The 19,105-nt window shown below is 37.2% G+C and overlaps 1 protein-coding gene across 1 annotated transcript in view; it reads left to right on the top strand.

Moving 5' to 3' along the window:
• LOC103201376 (dystrophin-like) overlaps window positions 1–19,105 on the top strand; it is a 2,052,823-nt gene that overhangs the window by 1,356,325 nt on the left and 677,393 nt on the right. The window contains exon 43 of the mRNA XM_042781676.1: window positions 15,323–15,512. Coding sequence (XP_042637610.1) covers window positions 15,323–15,512 — 190 coding nt within the window. The remainder of the gene's footprint in view (window positions 1–15,322; window positions 15,513–19,105) is intronic.

The following is a 19,105-nucleotide window of genomic DNA, read 5'->3' as shown; positions in this document are numbered from 1 at the left end:
GAAGGAAGGTTGGGCAATCTACTTCTGTAGTGATACCTCCTCGAAAACCCAAGGAGGGGTCGCTATGAGTTGGATCCGACTCCACAGCAGTGAGTTTCGTTTTTGATTTAAGTCCCAACTCAAACAAACAAACAAGCAAACAAACCCACTGCCATCTAGTCAATTCCAACTCATAGCAACCCCCATTAGGTTTCTAAGGGGGTAAATTTTTACAGAAGTAGATTGCCTCATCTACCTTCCTGGTGGGTTTGAACCGCCAACCTCCTGGTTAGCAGTCAAATACTTTAGGCACTGCACCACCAGGGCTCCCTAGTCCAAATCCTAGCTGGCTTAAGCCTGTGTATTTTAAATACTAACAATAAAGCTTACACCTTTTCATTTCTGTCAAAACCATTTTACCAAACTTTAGTGAACTTAAAGTTAACGTCTAAGTGAGAAAGTTGATTTGCTCTTGCCATCATGTTGGTTGCCATCTCACTGCAGCAAAATAGTAAATGTAAACTTATTCTCTGAAAGACAAGCTGGGCTGCAATTTTCAGCTAATTGGGAGAATCAGCCCTGAGTCGAGCACTGTCAGGCTGATTTGAGTCTTAAGATATGATGATGATTATTGTGTCAAATGTAATCAAGAGTGTGGGCTCTGAACTGACTAAAGGGCTGGCTGTATTTAATTCAGGTTCATATATGCAGTAGACCTCCGGTTCACCAACAGTCACAGCTGGTTGTGAAAGAGAGCAATTTTTAAAAAGCTATTTTGTTCTCTATGGAGTTGTAAGGCTCAGGGATTAGATGCTTAGGGAAAAAAATATCCTCATGCTCTCCTAAAAAACAAATTCTATTTATTTTTCGTATAATATCCATCATCTTGAAATTTCCTTGTGGCTCTACATCAGTGGTTTTAAACCTTCTCAGACCCAATGGCACATGCTTTTTTTTCCCCTTTACTATAACAAATATTTTGTAACACCCTCTTTATCATCATACACCAAAACTTGTAGACAGTATACCCTACATAGACAAACACTTAAAAAAAAAAAGATGTCCTGACATTAATATTAAAAGGAAATAAAAAAAGAACTCCTTTATAATGAAATAATATGTGTTACAGTATGTAAAATAGTTTTAATGTGTATATCATTTACATAAATAGAGTGTTCCTTTTGAAAGCTGTCATTTGGAAAATAAATTTTTAAATTAGCCATAGTATGTGCTTAGTTCCCCCCTTCCAGTCCAAATTCTGGCTATCTTAAGCTTTGTGTATTTCAAAAATAGTAATAGCAAAAAAAAGTTTATACCCAGAACACAGTGAAAGTTTTTAAATACTTATATTATGGACATAATGTCAATAATTGCAGAGTGACACCAGTGTGTTGTACAGTGGCCCAAACTCTATGACTAGCATTGGCCATCAGCAGTGTATAATTTCCCAAATTCCAAATTGGCCAAACTCTGAATTTTCCTTAGATTTTCATGGCAGTTAGTTGCATTTCTGGAAAGTTCAATGTGTATTAAAACCTTGATTAAAAAAAATAAAAGTCTTCTGTGTGTATGTAAAATTGAGTTAAGTTCTAACTTCAGGCATTTGTAAACAGGTTTTTCAACTATATGAATGTCCAGTGGGACTTTCAAAAGTGTTTTAGGACTTAGGATAGTTCTTTGTGCTGGAGGACCTTTTCCATTCCTAGTCTCTGCCCACAGAACGCCAGTAGTACTCTTCAATCATTGTAATCTTCAAATACCACCCCTTAAAAGACTGCCTCTTTTTTGTGTTTTGATTAGTTCTTTTTCCAAACAGAAATGGATCTGTGGATTAATGAAATAACAATATTCTCTGAAAACTTAACCTATATGTTGGTGGTATGGTTGCCATTTTTACAAGACTGAGTGAAATGAGCAAATAATTCAGATCTGCTAGATTGTCTAGCAAAATCTTTAAAAAATCTGTGACTGTCACTGCAGTTAAAATCTATTTCCACCACATTTATTGTACGGCGTGTTCTCTATAAAAGGGTGATGATGTCACCCTTCTATTCTCCTTTCCCTCCTATAGCTATAATAATTAACCTTCTGACTAGATGTTGACAGTTGCAGTTAAATTCTGTATATTAATCATAGGAAAGATGATTGTAGCTACTTAGATTGAGGCTACAAGAGAAATGTGTAGCCAGCCACCCTTTGAACAGATAATTCGTTAAAACAAACACAGATACACAGATAGAGAGAGATAAAGAAACCTAGATTATCTATATTTTGGAGGCAAACTAATTTTCTAGATTGAAGAATGTTTAGACTGGTAGGCAAGTAAAATTCAGCAGTCTATTTGCATTTCATTAAGGCATTTGACAAGGTCTTTCATTATATTCTTGTGACTGAGATGGAGAAATACTGGCTAGATGCAAAGTAAATTGGATGGTTTAGAAACCAATTCATGGTTTTATGCAGAGGACGTCAATTAATAGGTCAGTGTCAAGCGGTGAAGGAAGATCTCTGGTGCCATGCCACGAGATTCTCTTCCCTGACACATTGGATGTCATTGACAGAACATGAGTGGATCTACAGAGGGTATGACCAATAAATTTATGGGTGGTACACAGCAGAGAGGGTGTATGTTGGGTGACAGAAGCTAAATGGGTGCCTGAACAGGATGATTATTAAGCCTTTTTGGTAGATGATATTTTTGGAACACGATCATAGTTTTAAGGCATCTGGAAGTTGGCCAAAATAATGGGTTAATTTTAACAGAAATTACTTTTCTTATGCCTTTTGTTTTTGCGATGCACCTAAAGTATAATGAATTTGCATTCTCTGCAGAAGTGCATTCAAATATTCAAGAGAAAATATGTTTTCATGTAAGAGTAACAGAGATTCAGTCACTGACATTTAAATACAATGTCAAATAGTCCATCATTTCGCTTTCACTACTAGTATAAAACTTGATGAAAGATACAAATACCAAAGATTCAATAGCTAGACTTCTACAACTACTAATTTTTAAACATCTTACTTATAACTGAATAACAAAATAGCCTATTATATAATCCATTTTCTATAGCAAACAAAGATGATCTCCAAATTATTAGCAATTCAACTAAAATATTGTATTTGAAGTCAATATATAAACATTAAAATTCTCTACAAATACCAATTATAATAGAAAAATTCATGTAAAGAAATAATTTCAGGTGAACATTCTTTATGAACAAGGGACTATAACCTGATTTCTAGAACGTATGCCTGGTTCGTAGTAATTTTATTGATTTTAATTGAATTTATTGAGTGTTTAATACATGCCAGGAACTGTGGCATGAATCCTTGTCTTCAAGAACTTTATAATAAGTTGAGAGTGATACAAAAGTAGAATGTGGGGACGGTTTGTAAATGGTATATTCATAAGAGGATTCTTGAACCTAAATGAGGACCTTGGTTCCATTCCTTTAGTGTTGTAGTTCCAATTGAAAAATAAATCCTTATTTAATGGCTGTTCTTTCTAAATTTTAATTGATTTTATGAAAGATGATCAGCTCATTTCAAAGTATCTAGTTCTTTCACATACAGATCTTTCCATCTAGCAATTAAAAGTAAGAAAGCAAGGAACTTAAAATCTGAATTATTTTGATAATCATTTTTAATTAGCTCAAACTATTTGTAATCCTACATCTTGTCTTGTAAATCATATCTGAGTCATTAAAGTAAATTTAAATTAGAAGGGTAATCCTTTTAGAATCTATCAAAACTTAGTCACTTTGAAAAATGAATTTATTTCCCAATTAGCATTATAAAAACATATTTATTTTACTGTAAAATTTCTAGGAGAAAAATGCATGATGTGTTTAATTTTCTTGTTAGAGATCTTAATGTAAAACATTTCCCAAAGCATATAGACTTTCATATAATCTCTATATCATTAGCAAATATTTATTAAATTCCCATTTTCAAAAGTCTGTAACTGTGTGTACTATCATTATTATTTCATTATAATAAAGTAACGTTAACAGCCTATAATGCCTTGCTCCTAGATGGCAGTTGGAGATGATAAGCAAAGGAATAATAATTTATTAGTCTCCAAACACATACACGTACACACCATAATTCTAATTAATAGAATAGTCAAGGAAAGCAAAGGGCTTTTGAGAATAGTTATGTATTAATATTCATCATATTTACCTCACAGAGAGATTGGCAAGTCACCTTGAGAGGTAATGTCTTATAGTACAGTGTACTGGATTGGGCATTTCTAATTTTGCCACTGTTTTCAGAGTCTCACCTCATCTCCTTGACTATCAGTTTTCTCATCTGTAAAGTGATGATTATAATAATTACCTTCCCCATTGGCGTCACAAAATTATATAGAGTCAAAGAGAAGACGTTATGTTCAAGAGCTTGAAAACTGAAGAGCATTGTCTTAATGCAAAACACTATACCAATAAATGTTGAATTTTTTAAAAGAACTCTGTATAAATATGTATTATAAACCACAAGAGAGTGTTGAGTAAGGAACTGGGTGAAAAAGATCACAAACATTTAGAAACATTAACTTAAAGTTCATATTAGGAAATTATGAAATTATTAATATTTCTGAACTGAACTTTATTGTGTGTTAATTTAATCACTTGTCGATTGTTTTAATGGTTTCAGCCATTTCTTTCCTTTTAAAGGGAACTTGTTAAGTGTTTGCCTTTTGATGTTAGAAAATTGAACCAACTCCCATGCTCTGTTTTCTGAATATTCTGTATCAATAACTCACAATCTACTGTTTTGTTTTTCTCTAACTAATGGAGGGTGAGAATACACGTTTATCAGACTTTCAAGAGATGATCCCAGCTTCATTTTTTAAATGGATTTATATACCATTTTTCATGTATGCTTTTAGAAGAGATCTACTTTAATATAGCTTATTGTCAATAGGAAATTTATTTTTAGAGATTAACACAAGAGACTAAAACAACTTAAAGCTTCACATTATACAAATCATTGAGAATTTATTTGCTATAGAATTCTGTCCAACTATAAATCCAACCCTAATCTGTATCTATCTGGAAATTAATAGAATTGCATTTTTCTAACCTTCCTTTACAGTTGTGTAAATGTCCAAGATAATATTTTGAGTCTCTGTATCTGACCTAAGGAGCTGTGGTGGCACAGTGGCTAAGGCGTTTGACTGCTAACCAGAAGGTGGTTGGTTCAAACCCACCAGCCACTCTGCAGAAGGAATATGAAGCAGTTTATTTCCATAAAAATTTACCACCTTGGAAACCCAATGAGGGTCACTGTGAGTCAGAATGGACTTGATGGCAATGAGTTAGTTGTGGTTTATGAACTCAAAGTGTCACTCAGTGATGCAAACCATTAAGCATTCAACTACTAACCAAAATGTTGCTGGTTCAAACCCACCCAGAGTAACCTCAGAAGAAAGGCCTGGTCGATATGCTTCTGAAAAACTCAGCCTTGAAAACTCTTTGGAGCACAGTTCTATTCTGAAACACATGGGATCATCATGAATTGGAACTAACGACAGCAATTTTTTGTTTGTTTTTTTGCTGGATATGAACCAAACCAAATGTAATTAGTTACACCCAACATTATTTTATAAATCTCTCAAAATAGTACCTTTTGTTATTGTATCAGAAGAAAAAAAAATAACATTCAGATCTTAAAGAATATAAATGCCTTTGTTAACAATCTATAGTAGAGAAATATATATATAGTATTTATCTTGAATTCTGTAACTGTTCATAATGTTGTGTACATTTATTTCAACAGTTAAGTCTTCTCAGTGATTTATGATGCAAAAACACAAATCAAATTAAATGCATAATGAATAGTAGAAAGCACAATTTTTTACTGTTGTCTCCTAAAGTTTCTTTTTGGGACTATCCCAATGGTTTTAGGAAAAATACATACTTACAGTTGTTTCTTAATGATAATTTTTGCCAATCTCAATTTAAAAATGTTCATAGGGTAAAAACAAAATGAGAGATGGGGTGTATGTTTTTAAATTCCTTACATGATTGATGATGCCTATACTTTCTTACTGTTTGAAGGTAAAGTGTAGGTGATAAAATCTTTACTAAAATGTCTGTATCATTGAAAGATGTTTAAACAGAGAACCTCGAAGCTATGATTTCTGTTTGGAAGACGAATTTATTTCTTGTGCAAGTGTGTTGCTTCTACACATGTTAAAAAGTCATTCTGTGTTGTCTGGGGTGACGAAAGATAGGAATGAGTTTTCAGAGAACTAATCAGCAATACTTTGGGAACATTTAGGTCATGGTTTCCAATTAACTCGGGAGAGTTTGAGTAATTTAGTACCAGACCTCAGGAGAGAGGGGATGAGAACCTCGTTAATTCATATGTCGGTGAACAGCAAACCAGCAAATTTGCGTTGAAAATGGATTTTGTTGTTATTGTTGTTGTTGTTGTTTTGAAACGAAGACTAGCTAGATCTTTTCTGCAATAGTTGAGTTGGGAGAATCTTTGTGTGTGTGTATGTGTGTGTTGTTTTGTTTTGCTTACCCATAGGTTGTAGGTATTTGTATATTTGGATGACCTTGCTTATGATAAAGTGACAAAAACTTGTTACTGCTACAAAATGAAGGCCAGGATTCAATGGCATAAACTTCTTTGCACTTTTTCCCCGTTATTATAAAATAAAAATATCAGAGAGGAGTGGACACCAATATCTATCTTCAGAGTTAGAAAAAACTTCTTGTCTAAGATGCAAGACTTGGGCTACAAACCTAACTCTACCTCTGACTTGTGTCCGACCTTGGAAAAGTCATTACAGCTTTTCAGAATCAATCTTTCCAACAGCAAAAGGAAATCAGTGATAACCTGTATCATCTATCTAAAAGGTTTCTTATTTTTATGAAAATCAATTCAATCAGGCACACTTTTACTAAACATCCATCACTGTATTTTCAGATAAAGCCCAGAGAGATGATCTATACTTCCTTTAAGAGGAAAAGGGAAAAAAAAGGGCAAAGATACATTTATCACTTGGTAGGCAAATTGAGGCAGAAGTTAATAAATATAGTGTGGTCCATGTTACAGTTGAGCTACTGGTGGGAAATCCAGATGGATGACAGCCTTAATCACATTGTAACTATAGTTACATGTTTACCTATCTGTCTCCTCCACCATATTTGAATATGTTAATGTTAAAATTCATGTCTTAATGACTTTTGCCTCACCAAAATAAAACATAGATCTTGACACATAATAGTATGGAATACGCACATGGATGAATGAATGAGTGAGATGTTATTAGCCATGGAAATACAAGATAGAGGCTCAAGAATGAGGTTTAGATTTGAGAATAGTCTGTACAGAGATTGTAACCATTATGAAGGAATGAAATATCCAATTGAACATATGGAAAGAAAAGAGAAGTGGATTGTAAATACAAAAAAAAAAAATTGGGAATACCTTATGGTGAAAGAACAACTAAATTTCAAAACTTTTAAAGAGCTGTGTAGATTTTAGCTTTGTTTTCTGTGCCATACCTTAGAGCCTTCATCCTACTACCTATGGAAGAAAAACAAGTGTCAGTAGTTTAATTAAAAGGAGAAAGTATTATTCCTAAATCTACAGTTGGATAACAAGGAGAAAAGAGAAAGTTCTTTCATTGCCACAAACTTTCTACAGATATATTTCTAGGTAGACATTGCCAAAGGCAGATAAAGCCTTAGTCTTAGAGTTGTTGCTAGAAAGGGAAGTAATGGGATAGTAGTTCAGGCATTATTAAAACCTTTAGCTCAGATTCATACGCCCATTAGTAAAAATTACTAATATAACTGCTAGAGATTAAAAGGAGTCCTTTCTACAAAGTACTCCATATCCACATTGTTACGGTTGTTAGGTGCTGTAGTGTTGGTTCTGACTCATAGTGACCCTACAGACAACAGAACAAAACATCGCCTGGCCCTGTGCCATCCTCACAATCATTACTATGCTTGAGCGCATTGTTGCAGCCACTGCGTCAATCTGTCTTGTTGAGGGCCTTCCCCTTTTTTGCTGACTCTCCACTTGACCAAACATGGTATCTTTCTCCAGGGATCGGTCCCTTCTGAAAACATGACCAAAGAATGAGAGACAAAATCTGGCCATTCTTGCTTCTAAGCAGCATTCCAGCTGTACTTCCTTCAAGACAGATTTGTTCATTCTTCTACCAGTCCATGGTACATTCAATACTCTTCACCAACACCACAATTCAAATGAATCAATTCTTATGGGGTCTTCCTTATTCACTGTCCAGCTCTCACATGCATATGAGGCTATTGAAAATACCATGTCTTGGGTCAGGCGCACCTTAGTCTTCAAAGTGTCATTCAAAGATGACACATCTTTGAAGGGTCTTCAAAGATGTCTTTGCTCTTTAACACTTTCAAGATATCTTTTGCAGCAGATTTGCCCAAAGCAGTATGTCATTTGATATCTTGACTACTGCATCCATGGGCAGTGATTCTGGATCCAAATAAAGTTCATCTCCACTAGAAACTGTCCATCATGGATGACCCTGCTGGTATTTGAAATACTGGCGGCATAGCTTCCAGCATCACAGCAACACGTAAACTACTACAGTACAACAAACCGACAGACAAGTGGTGGTCTATATCCATGTTGTTGTTGTTGTTGTGTGCCATCGAGTCAGACCTGACTCATAACAACCCCCCCCCCTTGGGTTTCCGAGGCCCTCCTTGGGTTTCCAAGGCAGTATCACTATGGAAGTAGATTGCCCAACCTTCCTTCTGAGGAGTGGGTGGTGAGTTTGAATTGCCAGCCTTCTGGTTAGCAGTCAAGTGCCTTAGGCACTATGCTACCAGAGCTCCCCTTGTAAATAAAATGCAAAGTTATTAACTTAAAAAAAAACTTCACTGAAATATAACTTACTTACTAGCAAACCAGTACATACTGTTATGGCTTGGAGAATTTGAAGTGTTTGCTGTTGCAAGAAACTGTTTGGTCTTAATTGCAGGTACTACTAAGGTGCTCATTCACTCTGATCTACATCTAACAAAAAAAAGGGAACAAAATTGTGGTCCTGTAATCCTTTTCCTTAAAAATACCCTAGGATATGATAGTGGTTAGGAGCTCTGGTAGCATAGTGCCTAAGGCACTTGACTGCTCATCAGAAGGCTGGGGGTTCAAACTCACCAGCCACTCCTCGGAAGGAAGGTTGGGCAATCCTACTTCCGTAGTGATACTGCCTCGGAAACCCAAGGAGGGGTTGCTATGAGTCGAGTCCGACTTGACGACAACTAACAACAACAACAACAATGATAGTGGTTAAAATGCAAATAAACCAAGGAGGAAAGATTCAGAGTCTGTATTTGGTGAGTTGGTGACAACATCAGGGCAAAAATGGAAGAGTTATTTAGCAGAAAACTGAGTGTTGTGAATTTCCCCAATTTGTCACACTTACAGATATACCTGGGCAAAAAAATTCCATCTCAGATTGGGCCTTTTTGTGCAAATATATTCAATGTGTTTGTTTATTTTGTTTGATATAATTATGTATACACATACACATACATATATGATTAATGATGCTTATAATCCTTCAATAGGAGCTCTGGTAGTATAGTTCCTAAGGCACTTGACTGCTAACCAGAAGGCTGGTGGTTCAAACCCACCAGCCACTCCTTGGAAGAAAGGTTGGGCAATCTACTTCTGTAGTGATACCGCCTTGGAAACCCAAGGAGGGGTCGCTATGAGTCGGGTCTGACTCGATGGCACGTGACAAAAACAACAACATAACCGTTCAATACAGTGCACTGATAAAATATTTTTCATCCATGCAGCTCATGGTGAAATAGTGTCTATACATTAATTAAGCTCTTCAGCCTTATCTTTGGAAAGTAACAGCTCCCCTTTCCATTCCCTTTTACATTTTATATATTAGATTGACCCAGGAATTGGTGATATTCAACTTAATAGAATATCTGTAGTCTTACAGATATATCCAGAGATACCATGATGTCCAGATGTGTGTGTGTGTGTGTGTGTGTGTGTGTAGTGTTTAGTGACAGGTCCTCTTATTACTTACCTGATTTAATCATTGACAATCAGTTCTTAAAAAGACAAGGGAGACACCAAACACATTTCCTATGAAATTTCCCCCTTCGTGTGGATTTTATCTGGACAGGCACCTTCTTGGGCAGATGTATATTTAGCTTTACATATCCAGGACTTTGCCCTCTCAGTAGATTCTTACTTTTAACCAAGAAAAGGCTATAACTGATAACACAAATCTGCATTATCTGTAGATCTTCTTAAAGGACAAGAAAAGATTGATGATTGTTGAGGGTGAGAATGCTCCATCCTGTCCCCTTTTGAAGCCACATCCTGTTGAAGTAGTTGTAGATTTCTATACATAAATTTTTCATACCTTTGTTTAGCATAACAATTCAGCAGATCAGTTTCCCCAGAAAGCAGATCCTGAGAAAGCAATTAATGTTCAGGCAATTTATTGGGAAGTACTTTAAGGATTAAGGAACCCTGGTGGCATTGTGGTTAAAGTATTGAGGTGCTAACCAAAAGGTTGGCAGTTCAAACCTATCATCCGGTCCATGGGAGAAAGATGATACAATCTACTTCCATAAACATTTACAACCTTGAAAACCCTAGGGGGTTGCAATGAATCAGAATCAACTCAGTGGCAGTGGGTTTTGTTTGGGTTTTTTGGCTTTAAGAATTAACACCTGTGATGGGAGGCCAGCGAAGGAAGGAGAAGCTTGGCTACCATGCAGTGGCAACCACAACATCTCCTCCCTACGGGGAGCTCTGATGTGAGAAGCTTGGGTTTTTGTGTGCCCTCAATTTAATTACAACTCATAGTGACTCTATGCTCTTCAGAATTATCCTGAGTTGAGCAAACTGGCCAGGTTTTATAGTGCCCACATTAACCAATCATCCCATGCAGCCTGCTAGGGGAGAAGGGAATGACTTTCCACGAAGCAATTCTCTTTATCTGAGGCCAGTTCTCAAAAAAAGCACTCAGCTGTCAGCCAGCGGCATTCCCAGCATCTGGGGTAAGAAGTATTTCAATCTAAGCAGGGGTCTGAGCAGCACAGCACAGCACAGCACCCACTATAGTTCTCAAAGTTTGGTCGCCAGCAGCAGTGATTCTCAAATGTGTACAGTAAAACTATGAAAGACGGAAACCTGTCAGAGAAGGAAAAGTGAAATATTTTCCACCAATAGAGAATGATACAAAAGTGCTAAGCATCGCTCACTCACTGCCATCAAGTCAATTCCAACTTATAGTGCCCGTGTAGCACAGAGTTGAACTGCCTCATAGGGTTTTCAAGGCTGTAAGTCTTTACGGAAGCAGACTACCTCATCTTTCTCCGGTGGAGCAGTTGGTGGGTTCCAGCTGCCGACCTTTTGGTTAGCAGCCAAATGCTTTAACCCCTGCACCACCAGAGCTTCTTGTGCTCTGCACCTCCATTGCCAGAAAACTTGCAAAAACTTGGGAAAAACTAAGCAGTCCTGTTGAGTTCCGACTCTCACATGTTTAAATGTATCAGAATCACCTGGATGGCTTGATAAAACACAGCTTGCTGGACTCCGTCCTCAGAGGTTCTAATTAAGTACGGGTAAGGTGGGGCCGGAGAATTTGTATTTCTCACATATTCTACGATTAAACCAAAAACTCACTGCTGTCAAGTCGATTCGACTCATAGCAACCCCTCCTTGGGTTTCCAAGGTGGTATCTCTATGGAAGTAGATTGCCCCATCTTCCTTCCAAGGAGTGGCTGGTGGGTTTAACCCACCAGTCTTCTGGTTCGCAGTCAAATGCCTTAGGCAATAGACCACCAGAGCTGATGTTTTTACCCATAGACCACACTATCCTTTATTGACACACTTAGAATGTACCCTTATGAACAGGATGAGAACACTTGAATATCAACATACCATTCATTACTGCATCAAATTATCAACTATTTTTGTATGTTATTAAGCTGGCATAGCTGATTATTAAATTTTGTTGTATAAAAATGAAGTTATCCAATACAGTAGATTCTATTTGCAAAGCATCATTTCTACTTGTAATACCTGGTCATTGTTACTTTTGAAGTTCAGCCAAATTTTCTCAAGGGTCTACAATCTGATAAATAGTACAAAAGAATTTTTTTAAAAAAAAACCTATGTTCAAGCCTTCTAAGATCTTTACTTTTGTTCAGAACCAAATTATTTTTTATATTTTATGATTCTCATTATGTCTACATTTTTTATTTATTATGTAAGCCATTCCAAGCCATATGGCTAAGGGGAACAAAAATAAACAAACAAACAAACAAAAAACCTATAAGACACATCTAGAGCTCTTTTGAATAATGCACAGATATGGAAATTAAGTGCCCTTGACTCATTTCTATTCTAGACTTGGCACAATTACAATTGAGGAATTCAATGTACATACATGGATCCCTGGTAGCATAGTGGCTAAGACACTTGCCTGCTAACCAGACAGTTGGCGGTTCAAACCCACCAACCACTCCTTGGAAGGAAGGTTGGGCAATCCTACTTCGGTAGTGATACTGCCTTGGAAACCCAAGGAGGGGTCGCTATGAGTCAGGGCCGACTCGATGGCACATAACAACAACAACAACAACATGGATCCCAGGAGAAAGGATATAGCCTGAAAACTCCCACACAAGCGTGAAAGGACAAGCTCACCTATGATCAAAGAGGCCTGTAAAGGAGCTCATTGGAAGAAATTTTCTGTTGTTACTGCTATTGGATTTTTTAAAGTATTTTCCAAATTAGAAAATATTCAGCCTGATGTTGTCAATATTTCAGACCGCAAGGGGATCGTTTAGGAAAACGTTGCCTCAGTGTCCTGAAAGAGTTACTGCTCTTCCCTAAGGGCCTAATTTACAAAGCAGCAGACTCACTGGTAGGCTTTGCCTGAAAATCTCATTGTCTCAGTAGAAACCTTTCATCTGATTTATGTGCATTGCATTTTACAAATAACTCATGGAATGTTATTTACTAGTTACTTGCTCTGGAAGCAGAGGGTAAGTGGTGTTTCTAGCTTAAGGACAGAGGAACAAAGATGCATCAAGCACAGCTCATCATGAAGATGAAGCTGATAATAAAATGCACACTATCTAATTCTCTAAGCTTACTGTGCCCGGGGAGAGTTTGGTATTGCCCTTTTATTTTGTGTGAAATTGGAGTGTGTTCGAAATTATGTCAGTGTCCAATCCTGCATTTGTCTTCTGGAATGCGACTGTTTATTTCTAACCCAAAATTTGGCCTGGAGATGGATTAAGTCTCAGCGATTTTGAACACCCAAGCCAACCAAGAAATAGTAACTCGAACTGGATGAAATTGCCATGTTTGTAGGTCAGAACGGTCAGATGTCAGCAGTTTTACATGGTCCAACCTGTACATTTCATGCCAAATTGTACCAATAAGATTCTGAGCACTGTTGAAATGGTTCTTTCAAAAAAAAAAAAAAAAGGGAGGTAAAAAAAGAATGGTTTTTCTATTTCTCTCTGCATTGGTAGTTTACCTGAAAACTGGCTAATAAACAAGGGTCCAGCAGCCCAGGCTCACTCTTCAACTACATGAGGTTTAGCCTCTTTGCCTAATCAGAATACTCCACTATCCTTCACCTGTGCAGCCTTAGAATTTATTTAGGAGTTGATCAATAGAGGAGTGCAATGCTTACTTTTTTTCCAATAGCTGTTTCCTTATAAACCTATTCTTCCCTTCGCCAGTTAATGCAGACAAGATTTTTATGCAGTCTGAGCACAGAAACTACACTGTGGAAGACTGTGTGCTCAGCAAAAACCTCACCCATGATGAATAAACAGCTCTTCTGGGGCCTTGGCTGCCGTGAGTTTGGCAGGAGTAGTTTATTGCCTGCTTTGCACATCCCATGATAAAGTTGCTGCTGAAATAAATTGCAGTTTTGCATAATTATTGACAATCACATCTTAACAAGCCGTGTGTATCATATTCAAGGGTTCATTTTTTTAAAATCCATTTTTAGCTTATGTTTAATCCCAGAAAGTGTTTGTGTAGTAATAGAAGGCAAATAAGGCATTTAAATGGAGTACTAATTTCCTCATTGCAGACAAAATCTACCTGAATCTTTTTAGCTGGGACTGTTTCTGCCTAAGGCAATTTTCCCTCCTGAGCTATTATTATGTAGATGTTTGCTGAGGGCGTTTGTGTGTGTGTGTATCTGAAATACATGCATTAGATATTTTACCAGAAAATAGGAATAAATACGCCAAAAGATTTTTGTTTCATTAGTGAGTTTGGTTCACCCCCCCACACACACACACACACACAAGACTAGAGGAATGGGAAAAAGGACTGTTTGGGGGAGAGAACCAACATTTTTGAGTTATGATGATATATATGAGGCACTGAATTTTAGATGTGTTATTGTATTTTAATTCTCTTCTCAGTTTGCAGATGAGAAACTGAGAAGTGAGAGCAGTTAAGTCACTTGCCTTATCACTCAATTAATGAGAGGTACAAGTATCTGAACCTCCATCTGTCTAGTTTTTAAGGCTATAGTTTCTCCATTTTACCAAAAAAATTTCTTTTGGAAAATAATCTCAGTTCCCTGACCAAAAGCTAGTGAAAGCTAACACAAAAGTCATACAAAATAACTCAGTGTCATACAAAATGACATATTACTCAATGGTTCCTGTGAAATATGTTCTTTTACTGTTTTTTAGTCTTTTTTGTTCCCCTTTACCCTACTGTCTCCTTTTTTTTCTTTTCTCAGTGTTCAACTTCCCACCCTTAGACTCATATTATCTTGGCTTTTCTCTTTGCCTTTCTAATCCTTGTTTATTGCCTCAGGGTGATTTCAAAGATAAGCATGGTATGAGGATTTTAGAGTTTTACCTATAAAAGTTAGCTTAAACTTTTGCAGCATATTAAAATAAGCTTTCTAAATTGATCAGCAAAAACTAGAACATTTGGAAAATGAGAGTTTTTGAAAGTCAATATATAAACTTGCAAAAAAAAAAAAAAACAACAAAATTTCAACTATATGTTCACCTTCTTCGTGGGAGAGGATTTGCAGAAATCTGCAGTTAACATTCATTGTTTAAGGGATACTTTTGCATGCCTTGCCCAGTGCAGAAGCCTAAGTAGAAATAAAGGTAAGTGAATTGCCAGATGATCTAGTTGTTCTTGTTGTTGTTGCTCTTAAGAGGAGTTTTAGCAACAGCCTTGGCTGAGATCTTACAGTTTTGCCCCTCCGTCTTTATTTGCTCTTTTCATGGAGCTGGGGTACACCATTCTGATACTTGAGCAGAATTGCATCTGGATGTTTGTTCCTTTGCAGAGTAAGCGAGCGAGAGGCTGCTTTGGAAGACACTCAGAGATTACTGCAACAGTTCCCCCTGGACCTCGAGAAGTTCCTTGCCTGGCTTACTGAAGCTGAGACAACTGCCAATGTCCTGCAGGACGCCACCCATAAGGAGAGGCTTCTAGAAGACTCCAAGGGCGTAAGAGAGCTGATGAAACAATGGCAAGTAAGTCAAGCATTTCCACTTTAGCATTCTTGTGAATCCAACTGAACAATTATTGGCTTTTGTAGTCTTTGTACTTTTAAATGCTGGGGACAATATACAAAAGTTGTTTTATATGGCTTACTATATGTAAGCATTTGGACAAGGAGAAGGACAAGTCATCTATTTCTTTTATTTTACACCCTGATCTTCTTTAAAAAAAAAAAAAAGTACATATTTTTGATAAGGAAAACTTGCCTGTAAAAACCAGAGCTTTGATTAAGAAAGCTCTGAGTTGCTCAGCCAGAGAAAAAAGTTAGAGATTAGTTTATTAAACTGACAAAGTTGCCATTTCTGAGTGTTTATTAATATTTTGCAGGGAAAGCATATGTATGAACTGTCTGCTTTTTCTCTAAATTGTATTTGTTGTTGTTGTCATTGGGAATATATGCAGCAAAACAGACACCAATTCAACAGTTTCCACATGGACGTTCTTTGCGTTGTGCAGCCATTCTCCCCTCTTCTGAGTTCCTTCCTCCTCTCCTCCTCTCCTCCTTGTTGTTGTTATTCTCCCCCTCTTCCTTTTTTATCTGCTTGAAAATGACATTTATTTTACTCTGGTTCTCCTGTGCATAGAGAAGATGACAGTAGCAATTTATAGCTTCCTCTTGAGTTTATCATTCTTGTTTTATCAACCTCCTCTGACCCCATTTGTTCCTTCATAATGTATGTTGAGTCAGTTTTATCATTTGGAGCTAGTTCATTGCTGACAATACCTGACTTTATCCTTGAAGATATCTTCCATAGCTTGTGATAGAAGGGAAAGGCAACAAACATTTAGATTTTTGGTCACTCTCAGATGAAAGGTTAGACAATATACTGCTGTAACTTTTTTCCCTGTGGTATTTCATAAATAAAATTTTATTTCAAGTTCCAAGTACCTATACAATTTTTAAAAATAATATAAGGGGTTCATATATTCTCATCAACTCTATTAATGAAACAGTAATTTTTTTTTTAATTGGGCTTTAGGTGCAAATTTACAGAACAGAGTTTGTTTTACATTCAATATTTCGTGTACATTTGGTTTCACTCCACATTTACCATCCCCAACCCTAACCCACACTCCTCCCCGCCCTGCCCAGTAAATCTCCGCCCCCAGCCCCTCATAGTTATGCACTCCTGTATGTCCTGCATTTCCTCCATGCAAATGTTGTTTGCCCCTCTGGTCCCCCATGCTCAATTGCTCCAAGGGATGCACCTCCATAGAGTATGAGGGTCTGTCACCCTGGGTTGAATGGTCTGCATGTACATCTTGTTTACTATTGGGCTGAGAGACAGCCCCTGGGAGTGCGTTTTATTCCAGACCCAAAATGTATCCCAGGGCCATAGTATTGGGGGTCTCACCAGATTCCATCCGACCAGTAATTCGGGTCATTATTGTGTTTTTTGATTTTGTTCCACGTTTTTCCTCCCACTCCTTCCAGGATATCTAGTTTTGATCCTTTCCTGAGTGGTTCGCATTGGTAGCCAGGGACATCTAGTTCTTCTGGTCTCGAAGGCCATCATGTCATGGATTTTTTGCACTCTTCTTCACTTCCAATGATAGGAGACCATTAACTACATCTTAGATGGCCGCTTAAAAGCTTTTAAGACCCCAGTCACTATCTACCAATGTAGGTTGAGCAACAAGGTTTTTATGTATTTTATTGTGCCAATTGAGTCTGGTGTCCCCCAGTACTATGGTCCTGAGTCAGAAGATCCATTGGATCTCTCTCACACAGTGTCTGACTGTCTGTGAGGGATTACTCAATGTTTGTCTTATGTTGTTTCTGTAAATATTTTGTATCACTGGTATCTGTGCAAGATTAGCCTCTGCTGAATCTATCCTTGGTCTAGAGTATACTCCTGTTCACTGACCCCGTCTGATCTTCTCAGACGTTTATGTGTTTATCTGTAGCCTGGTGTTTGGTGTTAATGGTAATGCAGTATTGTGGATATACTGGTATTAGCCTCTGTCATTATATCTTAAGTGCACAATTTGGTGCCCTCTCTTTTCCTAATGTTATCATGCTGGTCACAGACTCTTTCTATACCATCCCTCTCCTTACCCACTTCAGCGTGTGGCCCCCAACTAGCATGAAATTAATCCCTCCTCTTCCTTCCCTACCCCGGTAACCTTCAAAGTGAGTTCTTAAGCAAACCCTTCTTTGTCTTTTTACAGTAATGGGCTCATACAATATTTGTCCTTCTGCAATTGACTTATTTCACTCAGCATAATGTCCTCCAGGTTCATCCACATTGTGAGATGATTCGCATATCCTTCATTGTTCTTTAGTGTAGCATAGTATTCCATTGTGTGAATGTATCATAGTTTGGTTATTCATTCATCTGCTGATGGGCATTTAGGTTGTTTCCATCTCTTTGCTATAGTGAATTGTTCTGCGATGAACATAGGTGTGCAAATGTCTGTTCATGTGCTATCTTTCACCTCTTTAGGATATATTCCTAGTAATGGAGTTTCTGGGTCAAATGGTATTTCTATTTTCAGTTTTTTAAGGAAACACCATACCATTTGCCACAATGGTTGTACCATTTTACAATCCCACCAGCACTGCCCAAGAATTCCCATCCCTCCACAACCTCGCCAGCATTTGTTATTTTCTGTCCTGTTGAAATTTGCTATTATTGCTGGGGTGAGATGATAGCTCATCATTGTTTTGATTTACATCTCTCTAACAACTAATGATCATGAGCAATTCCTCGTGTGTTTGTTGGCTGCCAGCATATTGCCTTCAGTGAAGTGTCTGTTCAAGTCTCTTGCCCATTTTTTAATTGGGTTGTTTGTCTTTTTGATGTTGAGGTGTTGAAGTTTTCTATAAATTTTGGAGATATGTCCTTTGTCAGCTATGTCATAGGCAAATATTTTCTCCCAATATGTAGGTTCTCTTTTGACCCTATTGACAAAGTCTTTCAATATGCATAAAATTTAATTTTTAAAAGGTCCCAGTCATCTAGCTTCTCTTCTACCTCTTGTGCATTCTAGGTTGTGTTTGGTAGTCTATTTATGCCATAAATTAGGGCTCCTAGATTTGCCCCTATTTTATCTTGGATGAATTTTATAGTTTTGGGGTTTACATTTAAGTCTTTGATGCAGCTTGAGTTTGTTTTTGTGTGTGGGGTGAGGATTGGGTCTTGTTTCATTTTTCTGCAAGTGGATATCCAGTTTTGCCAGCACCGTTTGTTAGAAGCTATCTCTTCCCCATTTAATGGGTTTTGGATCTTTGTGAAAGATCAACTGTCCATAGATAGATGGGTCTATTTCTGAACTTTCAATTCTGTTCCATTGGTCTATCTGTCTATAATTGTACCAATACTATGCTGTTTTGACTACAGTGGCTGTATAGTAGGTTTTAAGATCTGGGAGTGTGAGTCCTCCCACTTTCTTCTTCTTCTTCAATAGTGCTCCGCTTATCAGAGGTCTCTTTCCTTTCCATATGAAGTTAGTAATTGTTTTTTCCATGTCCTGAAAAAATGTTCTTGGTATCTGAATTGGGATTTCATTAAATGTGTAGATTGCTCTAGGTAGTATTGACATTTTCACAATATTCAGTCTA

This window comes from Orycteropus afer, unplaced genomic scaffold (assembly GCF_000298275.1).
Source record: "Orycteropus afer afer isolate SDZICR_OR568_19922 unplaced genomic scaffold, OryAfe1.0 scaffold00148, whole genome shotgun sequence".
NCBI lineage: Eukaryota > Metazoa > Chordata > Mammalia > Tubulidentata > Orycteropodidae > Orycteropus > Orycteropus afer.
This window is presented reverse-complemented; position numbering and strand designations above follow the sequence as displayed.